General features: G+C 34.3%; 2 protein-coding genes across 4 annotated transcripts; one reads left to right on the top strand and one right to left on the bottom strand.

Annotated features, from left to right (window-relative positions):
- The first annotated feature begins 2,819 nt into the window (after positions 1-2,819).
- Positions 2,820-12,776, top strand: LOC129874764 (G-box-binding factor 1-like). 3 transcript variants are annotated; one of them, XM_055950113.1, is made up of 12 exons: positions 2,820-3,082; positions 6,452-6,586; positions 6,727-6,774; positions 6,861-6,947; positions 7,064-7,153; positions 7,278-7,438; positions 7,520-7,574; positions 7,703-7,751; positions 7,833-8,029; positions 8,835-8,912; positions 11,987-12,112; positions 12,396-12,776. In XM_055950113.1, exons 2-12 carry the CDS (start codon positions 6,530-6,532, stop codon positions 12,492-12,494), a joined length of 1,047 nt encoding a protein of 348 aa, XP_055806088.1. In that variant the 5' UTR covers positions 2,820-3,082; positions 6,452-6,529; the 3' UTR covers positions 12,495-12,776. The 3 variants fall into 3 exon arrangements, with proteins under 3 accessions (XP_055806088.1, XP_055806087.1, XP_055806089.1); XM_055950112.1 differs by having other exon boundaries at positions 2,820-3,090; XM_055950114.1 differs by lacking the exon at positions 7,064-7,153 and having other exon boundaries at positions 2,821-3,090.
- Positions 12,777-12,886: 110 nt separating this feature from the next.
- LOC129874762 (scarecrow-like protein 15) lies at positions 12,887-15,147 on the bottom strand. The gene has a single exon (XM_055950111.1). The coding sequence runs from the start codon at positions 14,791-14,793 to the stop codon at positions 13,162-13,164; it is 1,632 nt and encodes a 543-aa protein (XP_055806086.1). The 5' UTR covers positions 14,794-15,147; the 3' UTR covers positions 12,887-13,161.
- Positions 15,148-17,104: the final 1,957 nt, after the last annotated feature.

The following is a 17,104-nucleotide window of genomic DNA, read 5'->3' as shown; positions in this document are numbered from 1 at the left end:
TCAATGTAGGAAATAAAAACATTTAATTTAATTAAGGACAAATTTTTAAAAATTGTATTATTTAGATTTTAAATTATTTTAGATTATAATTTATGTAATACTCCATTAATGTCAATCATTACTTGTTTATTTATATAGAAGAGAATATCCACCGCCGTTTATATTACTTGACTCTCGTTCTAAAAATAATTGTTTTAATTTATTTGTTCAATTTATGAAATTTAAGAAATTTTTAATATCTTTTATTTCTACCCTTAGTATTAAATAACTGCATAAAGTAGTAATAGTCAAATTTAAGGTTTTAAAATATTATTAATAATGTTACTTTAGTAAAATACATCTCTAATTAATTTTTTTAAATGGTGTTATATATATCAAGAAAGTCAAGTAATATGAAACGCATGGAGTAAAATAGTGGAAAAAATAAAAAATATACATATACATACATATACACACACTTAATGCATATTATATTGAAATAACGGTCATAAGAATAATATTAAATTTTTTGATATATTTTAAAAATATTATTCTACTTATAATGTTAAATAACTTAAAGAAAAAGTTATAAATATCCATGTTAAAAAGTAAATTATATATAATATAAAGAGATATTAAATAGATGTGATATAATAAAGGTAAAATTGATAATGCATATGATAAAATAAGGAGTTTGATTATTGTTCAAAGTTGAGAAAGATTTTTTTTTTTTTTATATATATAAGATTCTTTGGATAGCTATCATCCCAAATGGATTTAAATTATAAATTTAAAACTGTTGCCCCCAATCAGAATCATGGGTCAATAAAAGCAAACTAATTAATTAAGGGCTGAACCAAATCTCTATCCAAATTGGTACATGCTGAACTTTACTAATGAGTCGATTTTATTAATTCAAGATCCATTTAGATATTATTTTATCACAAGGCCTGAACTTGTGCCACGTGATTTTGCGCTCAGTCAAATTTAAGGTAAATAAAATTACTATGTCAATTGTCAAGTACAGGAAAAAAAATGCCAATTGTCAAAGTGACATGATAAGCAAAATCAAAATCAAAGCTAATTCTATTTCTGACTCAGATATTCTTTGATCTCAATTTAATTATCATGCTTAAAGTCAATTTAAATAATTTTTGGAATTAAATTAAATATTAATATTTAAAAACTATATGAGAATATTATACAAATTACGTTTTTTATGTCAATTTAATTAAAAAAAAACATTTTAAATATCAATGAGAACTCACAATTTAACTCTAGAGAGAATACAAAAGATTGAATAAGGCAGCCTTCCATTTCGTTTTAAAAGGTTAGAGAGTGACAATGTTATGGTTAAGGCTTGAACCTTAGAACATATAATTTACTTTGTTCATCGGGTGAACTCGATTGGCCGTTATAAAACAAACTTTTTATTTTTATAAATAAGTTCAATCGTCATTATTATGTATATATATTTAATTTTTTGCATGTAAATATATAAATAATAATTTAAAAAATTTAAAATTATTCAACTGTTAAGACAATTTGTTGTTCTTTACACTTGTAGGCGTCAAAAAAAATGCTGAAGCATGACTTAAAGACCCTTCAAATAAGGCTAATTAAACTCATAATTATACTTTAGAGATGAAATCTAATTATACTCATAATTGTACTTTAGGTGATGAAAGATAATCAAACTCATAACATGATGCATTCATACAATTCACCCATGGATGATTAAAAGCGGAAAACCCCAAAAACATAGTGCGGGCATTGAAGGTTAAAGACGTTCATTTTTACTTATTTATGTAATATATTAATTTTTTTAATTTTTTTATTCATCTCTTTTAGTATATCAATAATTTTAAAAAAAATAATTTTTTACCTTTAACATCAAATACTTAAATTTCAAGACTTAACACTATACATCAATTAATATGAATATCATAATAAAAATACTCATTCTAATAATTATTTCTTAAAGAAGGTATAAAATTTAAATGGACAAACACTCTGTTCACTTTTACTGATTCATAATTTTTGTTTGCACTTCCCTTATAATAAATAAAATACATATTTGACTTATATTAATTAGTATAATTAACCAATAAACTTGAAAATGAATAGTTAATGTTAAAATAAAATTATAAAAATATTTTTTTGTTATTATATTAAAATGAATGGTGCAATTACAGCTTACCGAGGACATGACCTTAGATAGGAAGGTGTGGAGGACCCACATTAGGGCAGAAGGTTGGTACATAGTCTCGTTATTCTTCCTTATTAGTAGGCTTATTAGCGCACTGCAATTTCTTATGCTCTGATTTCTGTTCTTATATATTACTATCTATTACTTTCTGTACTTTGATTACTCTATTTTATCTGTGTCGCTTTCGTTATTCATTTTCTCATACCGCTTTGAATTTCTTAGCCTTATCTGACCTCTTTTTATGCTTTTATTGAGCCGAGAGTCTTTTGGAAACAACCGTCCTACCTTGATAGGAGTAAGGTCTACGTACACTTTATCCTCCCTAGACTCACGTTGTGAAATTTCACTGGGTTGATGTCGTGAATAGTAAAAAATTATATTTTAATTTTAAAACAAAATGGGGACACAAGGCAGTTGAGAAATCAATAAGTTAAGTTATCCTATAAATAGTTGCCTTGTCATTCTTATCCACTCTTGTTTTGCCAAGTCTTAACCCTCTTTTCCTCTCACGTGTCACCTTCCCAATAAAACCCTACAATTGTAATTAAACCCCAATGACTTCTTACATGGCATTTTTTCACACATAAATACAAAACTTTTTGTCAAAAAAAAAAAAAAGGAAAAATATTTTGACAAAACCGTCTTCTTTTTTCCTGTTTTTCTTTCTTTCTTTCTTCTTTCTGTCCACAGTGTTCTTTCAGTTCAGAGTTTCAAAACCAAGAACCAAGATTGTGTCTTTTTTTTTTTTTGGCAGCCTTTGTTTAGGACAACCTTAACCCTAAATTTGTTCTTAATCTCCTGAGAAATCACTTGGGGGTACTAAAAAAAGAGGGAAAAAAAACATAACTTTAGGAAAATCCTACTTGGAACCTTCTTGTTCCACCTCAGATTCAGGTACACAGGTCAGCTACCCCCACCACCTTTACTTTCATTGTTTTGTTTTTAATGAATTGTTTGCTTTTGTGTTTACTAGTATTCTTCATACACAATGACCGACAATTCTAGGAGAATTACCTTAAAGATTGATTTTTTATTTTATTTTTGTGTGTGTTAGATTTGAAAGTTGGGATCTTTTAGTTGTAAGCGGTTTCCCTTGGGTTTGGTTTCTTGATTCCTGTTACGGTTGAATAGTTTTTTTTTTCTTTTCCTTTTTTGAGTTTGATAATCAATTTAACAAGTTCCAAAGGTTTCTTGAAAGTTAGTTCTTGCAATTAAGTTGTTCAATTTTAACAAAAGAAAACCCAATTCTCTGACCAGCTTTGTGTTTTGAATTAAATGTCTATGATTCAAATATTTTTGGGATTTAAATAAACTTTCCAAAATTCTTCGTTTCTTCCTTACTTTCTTTTTTGGGTTTTATCTTTTACTGTAAGGTGTCAAAGGCATGTTTCTTAAGCAACTTCACACTGAAATTTGGGTAATCTGACAAATATTTGAAGTATTCTTTTGTGCTAGATTGATTTACCTTCATCTAGCAATGAAAAAGGAAATTAATACAAACTGGATGCTTTTTTCTTTGTTTTGGAGGAGGAATGGGGAAATAATAGGAGCTCTGACTATTGCAAAGTTGGTTTGTTTCCACGAAAGATCTTTTGCTGGGGAGTTGTCAAGCAGAGTCTGGACTGAAATTGGTTGTGATGTCAAGATTGTGTTTTGTTTGCATACAAGTTAGAATGATCTTTATGATTTCAATCCTTAATAAGTATGATATAACATGAACAAGCTGTCTTTTCTTATTAGGATTCAGCTTTCTAATAGAGCATCAAACACGTGTCATAAAATTGGTGAAATTTTTTGGTATGGTTGATCGCTAGTTACATACATTACTGCACTGCCTTTAAGAATGTAAAATATTAAACTGGCCATCCACAACCTATTTTGATAAATAATTCTTTTTTTGCTTTTTTCAACTTGTAATTGTGTGTATCAGTTAGACTCTGCGTGGAATGATTGCATAAGATTTTGATTCTTCTCTAATGAGTTTGAATATATGTTCGTAAACCTATATAGTTCTGTCGAATTCTCTTTGCCATACAATGCACTTTTCATTGATTCAACTAGAATTATGTCATATCTATTAGTGGGCGGCTTGAAGTGGGTGAGCTTTTGGAAAATGGATTGTTTGGATAATAAATTAAGCATTCTATTTATGAGTGGACATTTATTGCCTTTTATTTAAAAGAAAAGGTGAACAAAAACTGTGCCTGAAGATGGTGTACATAGATGTTGGCAATATTCTTTAAGCAAAAGCATCAATATTAGGCGCAGAAAGATTTAACATCAAGAAGACATGATTAATTTTGTCAACTGGTTTTACAATCAGTCATTTGTGCAGGATTGGCATTCTGTTTTTGGTGCAATTGGTATTTATGGGAATGATGTTTAAGCCATGAAAAGTATGGACTAGCACCCATACGGAAAGACTTGACCTTAATGATTAATGAATGTCATTGTCTATATTTTGAACTTTGATTATGTAAATAAATACATCCAGAATTTTTTCTCCAGATTCATCATGTAGCCATGTAATTTCCTTCTCTTGAATTTTGATAATCTTTTAATCTACAATGTTCTATTTGAAGGAAAACTTAACAGATAGCAATTTCTTTAAGAAAGTACTTTAATATTTTAAAATAAGATCTGATTTGAAATGAGTACTCATCTTATTTACACAAATACATTCCTCTAAATTTGTGCTTCATTTTCTCTATCTTCGAGTCACATACAGACCGCACTGTAAGTTTAAACGATTGCTTTGCATGGCTTTGTAAATTGTTTATTCTTTGATGAAATTACAACTTTCATCCTTGTTACTGTCAGCTTGATGATACAGTTGAATCGTTTTTGTGTAGACCAAAAAGAGGAAATATGGCATTGTTTCTCATTGTTATGGTATGCATGGTGTGTTCTATCTAATCTTAGGCAGAGAGGTTTAAAGAACTTGTCTACACCTACGTTGCGCAAACTCTTCAAAATCCATACCGCACCCGTGTCGGCACGACATGAGTGTGGGTGTCGGTGTGAGATTCATATCGGATTTGGTCAACTTACATTGGGTACTTTGACCATATTCTATGAACGAGAAGTATAGATTGACCATATAAAGTATGAGAATGCTTTTCCATTATACGAGATAAGATAAAATATTGGTGTTTATAAGGAATGAAGTTTATTAGTTTTAGTTCAATAACTCAAACTAATCGAAATATATACTTTATATGTCATAATATACATTCATTGGCCATATCCCAACACCCGTACCCGCATTCGAATCCATACCCCCAACAACAACAACATACCCAGTGAAATCTTGCAAAGTGGGGTCTGAAGAGGGTAGAGTGTCCACAGACCTTACCCCTACCTCATGGAGGTAGAGAGACTATTTTCGTAAGGCCCTTGTATCAAGCAAATCAAATTGAAGTAGTAATGTAAAGGAAACATGGCATTGAAGAAAACATGGCAACTCGGATCTATACCCCTTTATCTTAAAATTTATGTCATGAGGAATCCAGCCTCTAGATTTGCACTTGGATCGGATACCCGCACCCGAGTCCAAGCAATAAAGATCTACACCGATATATCCACAATGTAATTTTTCAATCTTTATATTTACATCAAGCCAACTGTAACTAATGTGGATTTGAGGTATAGTGATCTCTAGTCTTCTTTTTATGTCATAAGGATAGCTTTTGAGGCAGAATTTGGATATCATATGCTTATTAGAAAGCCAAAAGCTGTATACTTGTTCATATGACAATGGCTCATAATGAATTGACAAATGTCACGCTGGTTGCAAGCCAACCACAACCCTCGTCCTTTATTCGGTATGGGACCGGCAATGGAGCAAATCACATGACGGAAGTTGTCTTGAAAGACCTACGTTTTCTTGGGATCAATGCCTCACAATGAAGGCTTAGCTAAAGATAGGGTACAATGGTAGAATAGATGATGTCTACTAGTGGGGAATATGATTTAATCTTGTTAGAGAACTTTTAATATTATTGTTATTTATTATAATTACTATTATTTATAATATATTCAACTTATTTGTCACTTTTATTTTTACTTGATATGATGATAACATGAGTTGAGCTTAAATGAAGAAGTGAGGATTCATATAGTCAAATTGGGATTGAGCATAATAGTTGTTGTTCCTATGACAATGACAGAAATAATTTTTGTAGATGGAAAATGGTAGGAGTTCTAACTTCTACTTATCCAAAAAAGAAAGTGGAAGAGTTCTAATTTCTTTTCCTTATTTAGGATCTATCTAGTCTTTAATTGAGCACACCATTTCTGGATTATTCGCGTGGATACCCGCATATACAATTGATTGACCCAATGGGAACTGGGGAAGAGAGCACTCCTACAAAGACTTCAAAGCCGGCTTTAACTCAGGTCCTTTCCTTCTCTTTCTTTTTTTGTGTATGTTTACGGCTAATAAGTCATTAGACATGTGCTATTCTGTCTCTCTCTCTCTCTGTGTATTTAATGCATGTGTTGGCTCACTGTTCACAAGTTTTCTAATGTTTGATCAGGAAACACCAACCGCACCTTCATATCCGGATTGGTCAAGCTCTATGCAGGTCGTTATTAAGTTCCATAATGATTATGCCAATCACATGAATGCTGATGAATAATATTTTAATTTTCTATTTCTTTTCCTGTTTAGGCGTATTATAGTGCTGGAGCGACTCCTCCCTTCTTTGCCTCACCTGTTCCTTCTCCTGCTCCCCACCCATACATGTGGGGAGGTCAGGTAATTGATTTTTTGTTCCTAATTTGTATTTTCTTTTATTTCTTTTTGATCACTAGCTATCACACAACTCCAGAACTCACAGTACTACTTACTCTGAGCACCTTCTCATATTTCAGCATCCTCTTATGCCTCCTTATGGGACTCCGGTTCCATATCCAGCTTTATATCCTCCTGCTGGAGTTTATTCTCATCCTAACATTGCCATGGTAATCAAGCTTATCAGTAATTTATTCTAATGAAAAAGCTGATGAAAGCAAGCCACCTCTTCTTCCCAAAATAAAAAATACAAAATGACAGGTCATGTGAATTCTTTTGTTCATGTGTTTTCAGCCGACTCCAAATACTGTGCCGGCAAATCCTGAAACAGATGGGAAGGGGCCTGAAGGAAAGGACCGGAATTCAAGCAAAAAGTTAAAGGCCTGTTCTCGTGGCAAGGCAGGAGACAATGGGAAAGTTACTTCGGGTTCTGGAAATGATGGTGCCACGCAAAGGTCTGATGACGAATCATATTTCTGTAAATTAGTCATTATGGATCAGTCATGCATCTGATTGTTATATTTTTTCTTGAACAGTGATGAAAGCAGAAGTGAAGGTACATCAGATACAAATGATGAAAATGATAACCATGTGAGTATTCAGATCAATCTGGTTACCTCTTTTCTACATACTATGTAGATCACGAGTCTCAGTTTCATTCTTACCTTGTCCTGTAATTGCTAGTTGGAACTTTTTTTTGATCATATGTCATCTCACAGGAATTTTCTGCAAGTAAGAAGGGAAGCTTTGATCAAATGCTTGCAGACGGTAACTTCTGTGAACTTTCTTCTTGATTCTGTCATTGTTATATCAATAAGTAATTGAGTTTCTAATTCTGGCGATTATCAGGAGCCAGTGCACAGAATAATCCTGCAACAGAGAATTACCCGACTTCTATACATGGAAATCCTGTCACAGTGCCTGCAACTAACCTAAATATTGGAATGGACGTGTGGAATGCATCAGCTGCCGGTCCTGGAGCGATCAAAATACAGCCAAATGCGACTGGTCCAGTTATAGGACATGAAGGAAGTCAGTGGATTCAGGTACTTTCTCTTTTCTTTAGCTCTTTTCACTCACTGAAATCAGTACTGTCGTTCTTAACCAGAATAGTATGTCTATGTCCTTCAAATTCACCAGTCTACCTTCTTATCTTTTAAAAAGCATGTAAATTCCACACATCTAGTAGCAGATGGTATTGGTGAAGGTGGGAGTATTCTCTCATTACATTGATTGTCTGTGTATCTTGATTCTTAACACAGAGAGTTCCATATTAATATGCAAATGAAATGGCTAAAAAGACTAATTTGTTAAGAAAGATCACAACCTGGAGAAAGTTATGAAAGCATCCAACACTCTGATTTTACAAGGCTTCAGGTGTTTTGGTTAGTCCAAAAATAACTGAGACTTGTAATACGTCAGAAAACTCATGAAGTGTGAAGAGATGCCGGTTTCATTCTTTATGGGATAAAATATCCTGTTTGTAGGACTCAATTTTCTAATCTAATTTATTGCAATAAAAAAATTTAAACCTTAATATGGTTTAAAAAGGGATTTTAAAAACTGACCTTCCTTATATCATTAGTTCTTAAATATGCTTCATCTTGATATTTTTGTCTCTCCGTCTCTGGGTATACTTTATGCTATTTTGAAGTTCATTGTTCTACTTTGTAACACACCCTACCCCCCCCCCCCCCCCCCAAAAAAAAAAAAATAATAATAAAAAAAATGTATCCGTGCTTATTTCAAGTAGATCAATAAATTATGTAACTCATGGGGTCATAGCCTTGTTATCATCGTTTTTCTGTTTTCTTTTGTTGATAAAGTTTGTTATAACCCTTTCTTTGACAGGACGAACGTGAACTTAAAAGGCAAAAGAGAAAGCAATCTAATAGGGAGTCAGCTAGGAGGTCAAGGCTACGCAAGCAGGTATGAGTTGATTTTTGTAGATAATGATACTCTTTCCATGTTTCACCAGTCAGAGTTGACTGTTTGTCTTTTATTATGAGCTTATAAAGATTCTTCTCTGTGTGGATTTAGACTAGGGGTGGCAAATGGGCGATTTGAGCTAAATTTAGGTGTGTCAAAATAGGGCGAATCAATAATTGAGCAACCCTACCCAAAGTTCACTTGGGCTAAGATGGGTTGTCAAGATGGGCTAAACAAAGGATCGTAACTCGATCCGTCCAACTTGCCTTTTACCTACATTTATTAGCTAATAAATTTTATAACAACTCTATTTTTTATAAGCAAAATAGTTATTTCAATCTTTTCTCCATGTAGATTGATTAACAATAACTCCTTATGAACTTTACCGATTTCATTTTTTTTCTTTTGTAACTTTTACATTTAATTAGTCCAATAATTAGTTGCAGAAAAAATTGTGCGGAAATTAGAACCACTCAAAATCTACATGAGTTTTACTTAACTGAGAAATCTGAAGATTACTTTCTATTACTTCATAGGTAAATTCGACAATGACTCTTAGTACTTCATACAAAAATTTAAAGATGCTTTTTTGTTACGTCAACTGAAAAGTTCGATAATGACGACATATGTTAGATATATTAAAAATTGATATCTATTGAAGTGATGAATGTTGTTCCAGAAGACCTCCCACTTTTTATATTTTTATCTGTCTTTTCGATTTTTAAAATTATTTTCTAGTTAAGATGATCAGTATCCCAGTACAAATTTTATGAGAAAAACTACTTGTCCCAGAAAGATAAAAGTTGCAAACTGAAAACTAAGAAAAGAAGATGAAATGCAACAAAAAAGAAAAGAAAGGTAAATTGCAAAACCAGACCCGTCAACTATACTTTTCAAAGTAATAAAGAGTGTACAATTCCCTATAGAAGCTCAACTCTGGACTTTCACATTACACGGATAAGTTGACGCTTGGGCATTGCCCATCTTAGCCCATACGTGAAATAGCTCTTGCCCAACCCGTTAATTTTTGGGCGGATTAGGTTTTTTTGGGTCAATTTTGCCACCCCTAATTTAGACTCGGACATTGGCTTGAAGCAGAGGTCCCAAGTTTATTTCTAATAATAAAAACAGCTCTTAAACACAATGATGGGTCTACATCAATGTGAAGCATTAAGATCATCCCTTTTTACGCCATCATACGGCACACTGATCTTTTTGCATTTTCTTGTAGCCACATAAACCTAGATTTATGCTTCAAGTTCTTGTTTCATCCAAATCCTGAATGTCTTGTGATGATGAATTTTTCAAGTTGATTGGAACTCATTGGTGTCACCTTTATGAAATGGTCTCCAGCACAAATCATAAGCACCTAAGAACATGGAAATACAATTCGATATGATATCTGCATATCATGCTCTAATCTGCAGATAGTGTTTTACGGCCTTAGTAACTGTAACTTTCTTTCTTAGGTTTTTCCTTTTCTTGTTTTACCCCCCTGAAAAGACAAGATCACTTCTCTCTTTTTATTTCAATTTGTGAAGACTATGGACATCTTATGAGAGAATTTCTTTGAGTTGGGGAACACAAATGAATGGATGATATGTACCAAAAATGGAATATAATGTGAAAAAGCAATAGCAGATGCATTCATATCAAATATCAACTAAAACAGACTGCTTATAGATAGTCTCCCTTAAACCACTATCTTCTTGAAGGCTGATAACCTGTTTTCAAAAGTCTGTCTGTCCCAGCTATCTCCCAACCCTTTCCAAACAGAATCTTATATCAAATCCTAGTACAGCCTCTTTTATGGAGCGTTAAGAATCAAGATGCTGTTACTCTACTTAAAAGTACCAACATTACATTCTTACAAGTTCTGAGAACTGAAAAACAATATGCAGCTTTATGTTTTCCTCTCACCTTATAGATTTAATTGTTAATTATAATTGCTGATCCCTTCTTTTGTGAAACTGTTTCCTAATCTTCCGAGCCAAACCATACTGTGTAAACGCAGGGAGTAAAAAGTATCATATTTGAGAGATATGGTTGGGTAAGTGCAGCCGCTAATGTCGATTATACCCTCACCTCTAACTATCTATTGAGATCTTGAAAACATCTTTTAGCCCTCGAGTTCTCAAAAGTGTTCTAGCAAAACAGTTTGAACCAAAAAACTATTAACTGACAAATAAAAAACACATATGATCCTGAGTTTTGATGGGATTGATTGAGTAGGAAGTGGATAGATGCGTAAACACCCATTATAGTTTCCTATGGAGTGGGGATTTATACATAACTTAGATGTATCCAACCAAAAGGATAAAGGAGAGAAATATAGGTGCAATAATAGGCTCACATCTTTACCACAATAAATTCACCCAGATGCAGTAGTCAGCTACTGTTTTCTCCTAATGATAGTTGCTCCTATTTGTTAATTAAATAGGAACAGGAGGTGATGGTAAGTGTCATCAAATTAATGCCAAGAAACCAAGGAAATGGCTGCTTTTCATTTTAGTGGAAACTCGGAAAAAGAAAGAACAGAAATCTTGTTCTGGTTCTTATCTGCCATAGTTTAATAAACAGAGTCTGCTGTGAACTGATAAGTCACTATCCGTTATCTGGACTGAGGGGGAAGACTCACCTACATTCAGTGCATACACCGAGACTAGTATATGAATTGGAACCGTTGTGAGTGTGTTGCTTTCACTATAAGATAGGACATAAATTTAACCATGGAGTTCATCGTAGTATATGCCGATGTTCTCTGTCGTATACGGCATCAGTTTAGAAAGGAGTAACAATGGGTGACTAAGTGTAAAAATTCTACCCGTGCACATCAAGCTTGTAACTCAGCTAGGAGCGGAGCTAGAGTATCGGTAACCCAGCAACTTTGGCCAAACTTCGTATTTGATGGGGACAGCAACTAGCATTTTGATGGGACAGCAAACAAGCCGATTTTAGCTCTTGACCATGTTCATGTGCGGTTTGGTTGTTTGCTTGCTTGGAGAACCCAGAATGTAGTCTAAATTTCTTTTCGATCTTTTGACAGTCATGTATTATGTTTTGTATTTTCGCAGGCAGAGTGTGAAGAGCTACAACGTAGAGTAGAAGCTTTGAGCCATGAGAATCATTCACTCAAAGATGAGCTTCTACAGCTCTCTGAGGAATGTGAGAAGCTTACCTCGGAGAATAACTCAATAAAGGTACTTAACACCTTATTAACTCAAGTATACTCTTCATGTCATCCCCTATTTTCTTTCCCCCCTCCTCCGTGACACCTGTAGGGATAGCACGGTACTGCTTCTTGAATAGCCTTTTGTTATAATTAATGTGAGACGATTAGTATCATTGAATCTTTTGCTGCAGCATCCTTTCATCTTGTTCTATAATGCTAGTGTTTTTTTTCCCTTGCAAAGTTGTTTCTTTTATTAAACCGGGGTGAAAGATGTAATTACTGATATTTGTTGGAATATGATGGTGAAACAGGAAGAGTTAACGCGACTTTGCGGACCAGACGCTGTGTCTAAGCTAGAGGGGAACGGTAATGCTGCACATGTTCAATCTAATGTTGAGAAAGCTAGTTGAGGAGAACTGGAAAAGCCAGGTCTGAGTAGGTGATATTAGTTACAAAGTGCTCACAAATCTTGAGGAGCCTAAAGAATTAATTGACTTCTAGGTGCAGCAGAATGAGAAATGTTTGTTGTCCTACTAACCTATACCCCCTTTCTGCGTATGACTGTAACATATACTATTTGTCAATTCTAACACCAGTGTTGAGTCTCTGTGTTTTTAATTTAACTACAATAACTGGATTGTAAACTCACAAGTCTGTTGGAATTTTACCTTGGTGTTATCCTTTTCCTGGTATCTTTTAAGTCTCTTTCAGTGAATGTTTTTGATATATGTTAAATAAACGATAATGGAGTACTCATTTAGTAGTTGAACTGAACATGGTGATGTATCCTTTTAAATTGATGGTGAATGAGTTACAAATTGCAATTTATCCACTAATTAGAGACACCCAACTTTAGACTCGAAATTAAGCTACAAAATTACAAAAGATAGTTTACCAACACAATTGGAGAAAGGAAAAAAAGAAAAAGCGACTTCTTAAAGTTTCTTTTGAGTTTTTTTTTTTTTTTTTTTTTTTGTGTTGTTATATGCTACACCCAAACAACCCCTAAAACTGCTAAAGATCCAAATCACTGCTATTATTATAACTACTAGTTTAGGGTTAGTTTTATTATTATTATTATGAACACCTCCAAGCTGACGTGGCTACTAATGCCCTATCATGCCAGCAAAGCAACATCTCTGCTTGTCTCTTTACCACGTGGAATCCTCTTACCTGTACCCTCCCCAATAAACAATCTGCTTGAAAATCCGCAAACTGGCTTAATCCCATCGGACGGAATCCGGCAGCCACCATCGCATCCTTCCACGATCCTCCTCCTCCTCGCCGACCTACTGCTCCGACGGTATCAACTATCTTTGGAAACAGCACGAAATTCTCAATTTTCCTCATCCAATCCCCGCAATTTCCACCACCGATATTTGCTGCTTCCAGTGATTCCAGTAGTGTAGAGTAAAATTCCAGCCCGTCGATCACTGTTTGCCGAAAAGACATCGCTCCGTAACCCATAAGTCCTTCGCTGTCCACGTGTACCACCACGTTAGGGGATATACGACGGAGGTCGTTAACAAACCCAGACCCGACCCGTCGGAAGATAGCGGGAGATAAAAGCACCGCTGTCTTCTCTCCGTCCATGAACTTTATGGCTTTGAACGATAACAATTCGAATGTACGAATTAGAACAAAATCAATTTCGAAACCGATATTGAGTTCACGAGCAAATTGGGTTAAATTTTCTCTAATCAGCCTTGATTCCACAGCGTACTCTTCCGGAACTAGAGCCGTAATTCGAAGAACCGGCGAGTTGGCTTTACGACGCTCGGCTTTATCGGCTAACTCTTTCATGAAGGAAGCCCAGTGACCACCAAGTCCGATGTCGAAATCGATGACGTGGACTAGCATCGAACCGTCAACTGCCTCAAGCACGGCCTGATTCGCCGTAAAGCTGGAGAACATAGGGATAGGAGAAATATTTGAGAATATTTTGTAAGATTTGATAGTTTGAATCACGTCGGAGGAACTCGAAGGACGAGTCTGCCGAGTTGACCCGGCGAGTTGGGCTTGAAGTGCTTCCTTGAAGTAAAAGGCAGCTCGTTGGAGAGGTTTTCCGGCGGCGGATCTGAGCCGTTGATTGAGCCGTGCCAGTATCACATGTGCGAGTTGGAAAGCGTTAGTTTCGAAACACTCAGCGAAACGAATGAGTTCATCGACGTAATCAAATCCTACGTTCCAGTTCTGGTGGATATCACCTGAGAGATCAAGGGCGTTGATGAAACTTCCCTGATTCACCGCCGGAAACTGCTGAGGAAAAGTAGTCTCGGAGAAAGAAAAATCAGGGTTAGCGAACTGAGTAGAGTCAGCTGAGAAGTCGGAGAGATTATGGAACTGAGTCAGGGAGTCGCTCTGGTTGAGGCTGAGTTGAGGATTAGTTTTTGAAAGCGAAGCAGAATCGTCGTGCAAGCCAAGTTCTCTCATCAAAGAATCCCAATCTTCAAAGTTACTCAGAACATGATCTCCTAACTGAAGAGGATCTTCGACGCCGCTAAGAGAAGACAAATCGGGATTCGTTGTTATAATCTGCTTCTCGACTATAGGGCTTGGGCTACGGCGGAGCTCGAGTACTGATTTTGGTTCGTAGCACAAATTAGGGCCGTTGGTGGCGGCCGGAAAAGTAACGTTCCGAAGATTATTGTTGTTGTTAACCAATGGCTTAGAACTTACGTTGTCATTAGTGGAAAAGGGCACTTTCATTTCTCTGAAAAAAGGAGAGAATTGTTGTTAACCGTACCCAAAGTTTCTAAAAGACTATATGAAACTTTCTTGTATTTGCGTGAGGCGTTTTAGTGTGTATGGTGTCTGTGAGCTTTAATAGAAGGTGGAAGACTTGTTTCTTTTTAGCTTTGTGTTCAACTTTCTTGAATGGCTCGGAAAACTTTGTGGAAAAAATAGAGGGTACGTAGCTTTTTGGGGAGATGAATGATTGTTGGCTTTTTATCTTTGCGTGCGTGGGGGGCCTAATTGCATGCATGGGAGGGAAGTAATTGGCTTTGGGGGTATGGGGTGGTGGTGGATTATATTATATGGCATGTGCATGGATATATAGTAGTAATGTAGGCAGTAGAGATAGGAGGAACATGCAAGACACGAGCATGAAGTGATTGATTTCATCTTTTTGTAGGATAAGAGTCGTGAAGGTGAAGTATTATAATTTTGTACCACAAAGAAGAAAGAAAGGAAAAAAGAAGGCTTTTCTATACTTTTCCTTACACTTTATACTACTTATCTCTGTCCATTTTTACTTGTCGTCTATTGATTTTGCACAATTCTTAAGAAACTATAAATAGAAGGGTACTTTTATCAGATCATTCTTTGAATATAATAAATACAATGTCTCGAAAAATGTAATAGAAAATGACTACTAATTAATGATAAGGATTAATTAGTAGCTAAGTATAAATTATCTTTTAATTTCATAAATTAGACAAGTATTATCGAATATCTATTTTTAGTATAGTGGATAAGTAAAGATGGACGGAGTGAGTTTTGTGTCCAAACTTCCAATGCAAAATTGCTGATTAGCATGCCAAATAATTTATTACTTCCTCTCCTCTCTTATTAGTTGTCAATTTACAAAATTAAGGTAGAACTATTATATTTTTTAAAATTATAATTTTACAAGTATTATTTTTTTAAAGTGTAAACAAGTTTGTAAGTTTCAAACAAAAAAATTTAAGTGATAAGTTTGTAAAATTATTCTTTTTATATATGATTTTAAAGAAATGGGTAAAAAGAAAGGCTGACAATTAATACAAAAGAGAAGGAGTGAACATTAGTTTATACTCTCTCAATCGCATCTGATGTATTTTATTTGAATGTCATGTGTACAGTTCCCACAATTTTTTTCAAAAAAACCTCTAAGGGTCTTAATTTGATAAGATACAAAATTTTAGAGAGAAAAATATAATCCAACTTTTATGATCTTAAACTAATCAAAATAGATATTCGACTTTTGAACTTTGCGGATTTAAAAAATTATTCTAAATATATAATGAGACATTATTATTTAGTCTCAAAGGAAAACATTCATATTGAAACAGAGGAAACAATTGGAAATCAAACCATTGTGTACTTTTTAAATATACAATTTTTTTAGTGAACTTGAAGAATCAATATCCAAACTACACCAAAAATTAGATATTTTTAACTTGCACACTTTTAATTGCTAAATTAGTTCAAGATACCCGCACGAATTATTTGAAGCTTCGACGTTACTGGTAAATCGACTATGTGCAATGCATGTCAAATTAATTAAAATCTGATGCTTTGTTAACAGTACGTATATACTTGTATATTAGGCAGTGGAGTAGTATTTTCAAAAGTTGAACATAATATTCTTGACTCTCATGTTTTTAAAATTGAACCTAAAATATTGATTAAAACGGAAGTGCGCTTAACTATGACAATTTCCGAACTCGTGTGATTTGAATGAAACTAAAGTCAGATTAATTAGGACTATTAGATCAAATAAATAATTAATATAATGTTCTTTCATGTGTTAGTAATTAATTTGGATGGAATCGGTATTCAAGATCCTTCTCGTACCATTTAAAAAAAAAACACTACAGAATTGGGAAAATTTGAAATTAACATAATGACGCAGGAGGATCTTGAAGGCTCTTAGCTTTTTGTGTGCCCAGAATCTGAACTCTCGTCCTCAGTTCCTGCGCAAACCGGGCCTCATTATTCTCGTAATTAGGGATGGAGTCGGGATTTTTATCGATAAGAATCAAAATATAAAGAAGGATATATAGCATCAAGGTGATATCAAAGGTTGTGGTGGAGTGTAAATTATACTTTTTCATCCTTAATCAAAAATTTGGGTTCGAGCTCTTGGTATAGAGTCTTTTTTTAGTAGGAAGCGCTTTACACTGAAATGAGACTTCTTGGCTCGAATCAAATTAATTCAGCCCCCCCCCCAAATAGATATCGGACACCTGATGAGAAATCAAGAAAGTAAAAGTAGTGTCGATTAGATTATTTGATCCGCGTCAAATGTCTCGAA

This window comes from Solanum dulcamara, chromosome 11 (genome assembly GCF_947179165.1).
Source record: "Solanum dulcamara chromosome 11, daSolDulc1.2, whole genome shotgun sequence".
NCBI lineage: Eukaryota > Viridiplantae > Streptophyta > Magnoliopsida > Solanales > Solanaceae > Solanum > Solanum dulcamara.
This window is presented reverse-complemented; position numbering and strand designations above follow the sequence as displayed.

Coding starts and splice junctions, on each gene's coding strand:
- LOC129874764 (XM_055950113.1), top strand. CDS start 6,530: ATGGGAACTGGGGAAGAGAGCACTCCTACAAAGACTTCAAAGCCGGCT. Junction 6,775..6,860: donor ATTGGTCAAGCTCTATGCAG/GTCGTTATTAAG, acceptor TTTCCTGTTTAG/GCGTATTATAGTGCTGGAGC. Junction 7,154..7,277: donor CTCATCCTAACATTGCCATG/GTAATCAAGCTT, acceptor ATGTGTTTTCAG/CCGACTCCAAATACTGTGCC.
- LOC129874762 (XM_055950111.1), bottom strand. CDS start 14,793: ATGAAAGTGCCCTTTTCCACTAATGACAACGTAAGTTCTAAGCCATTG.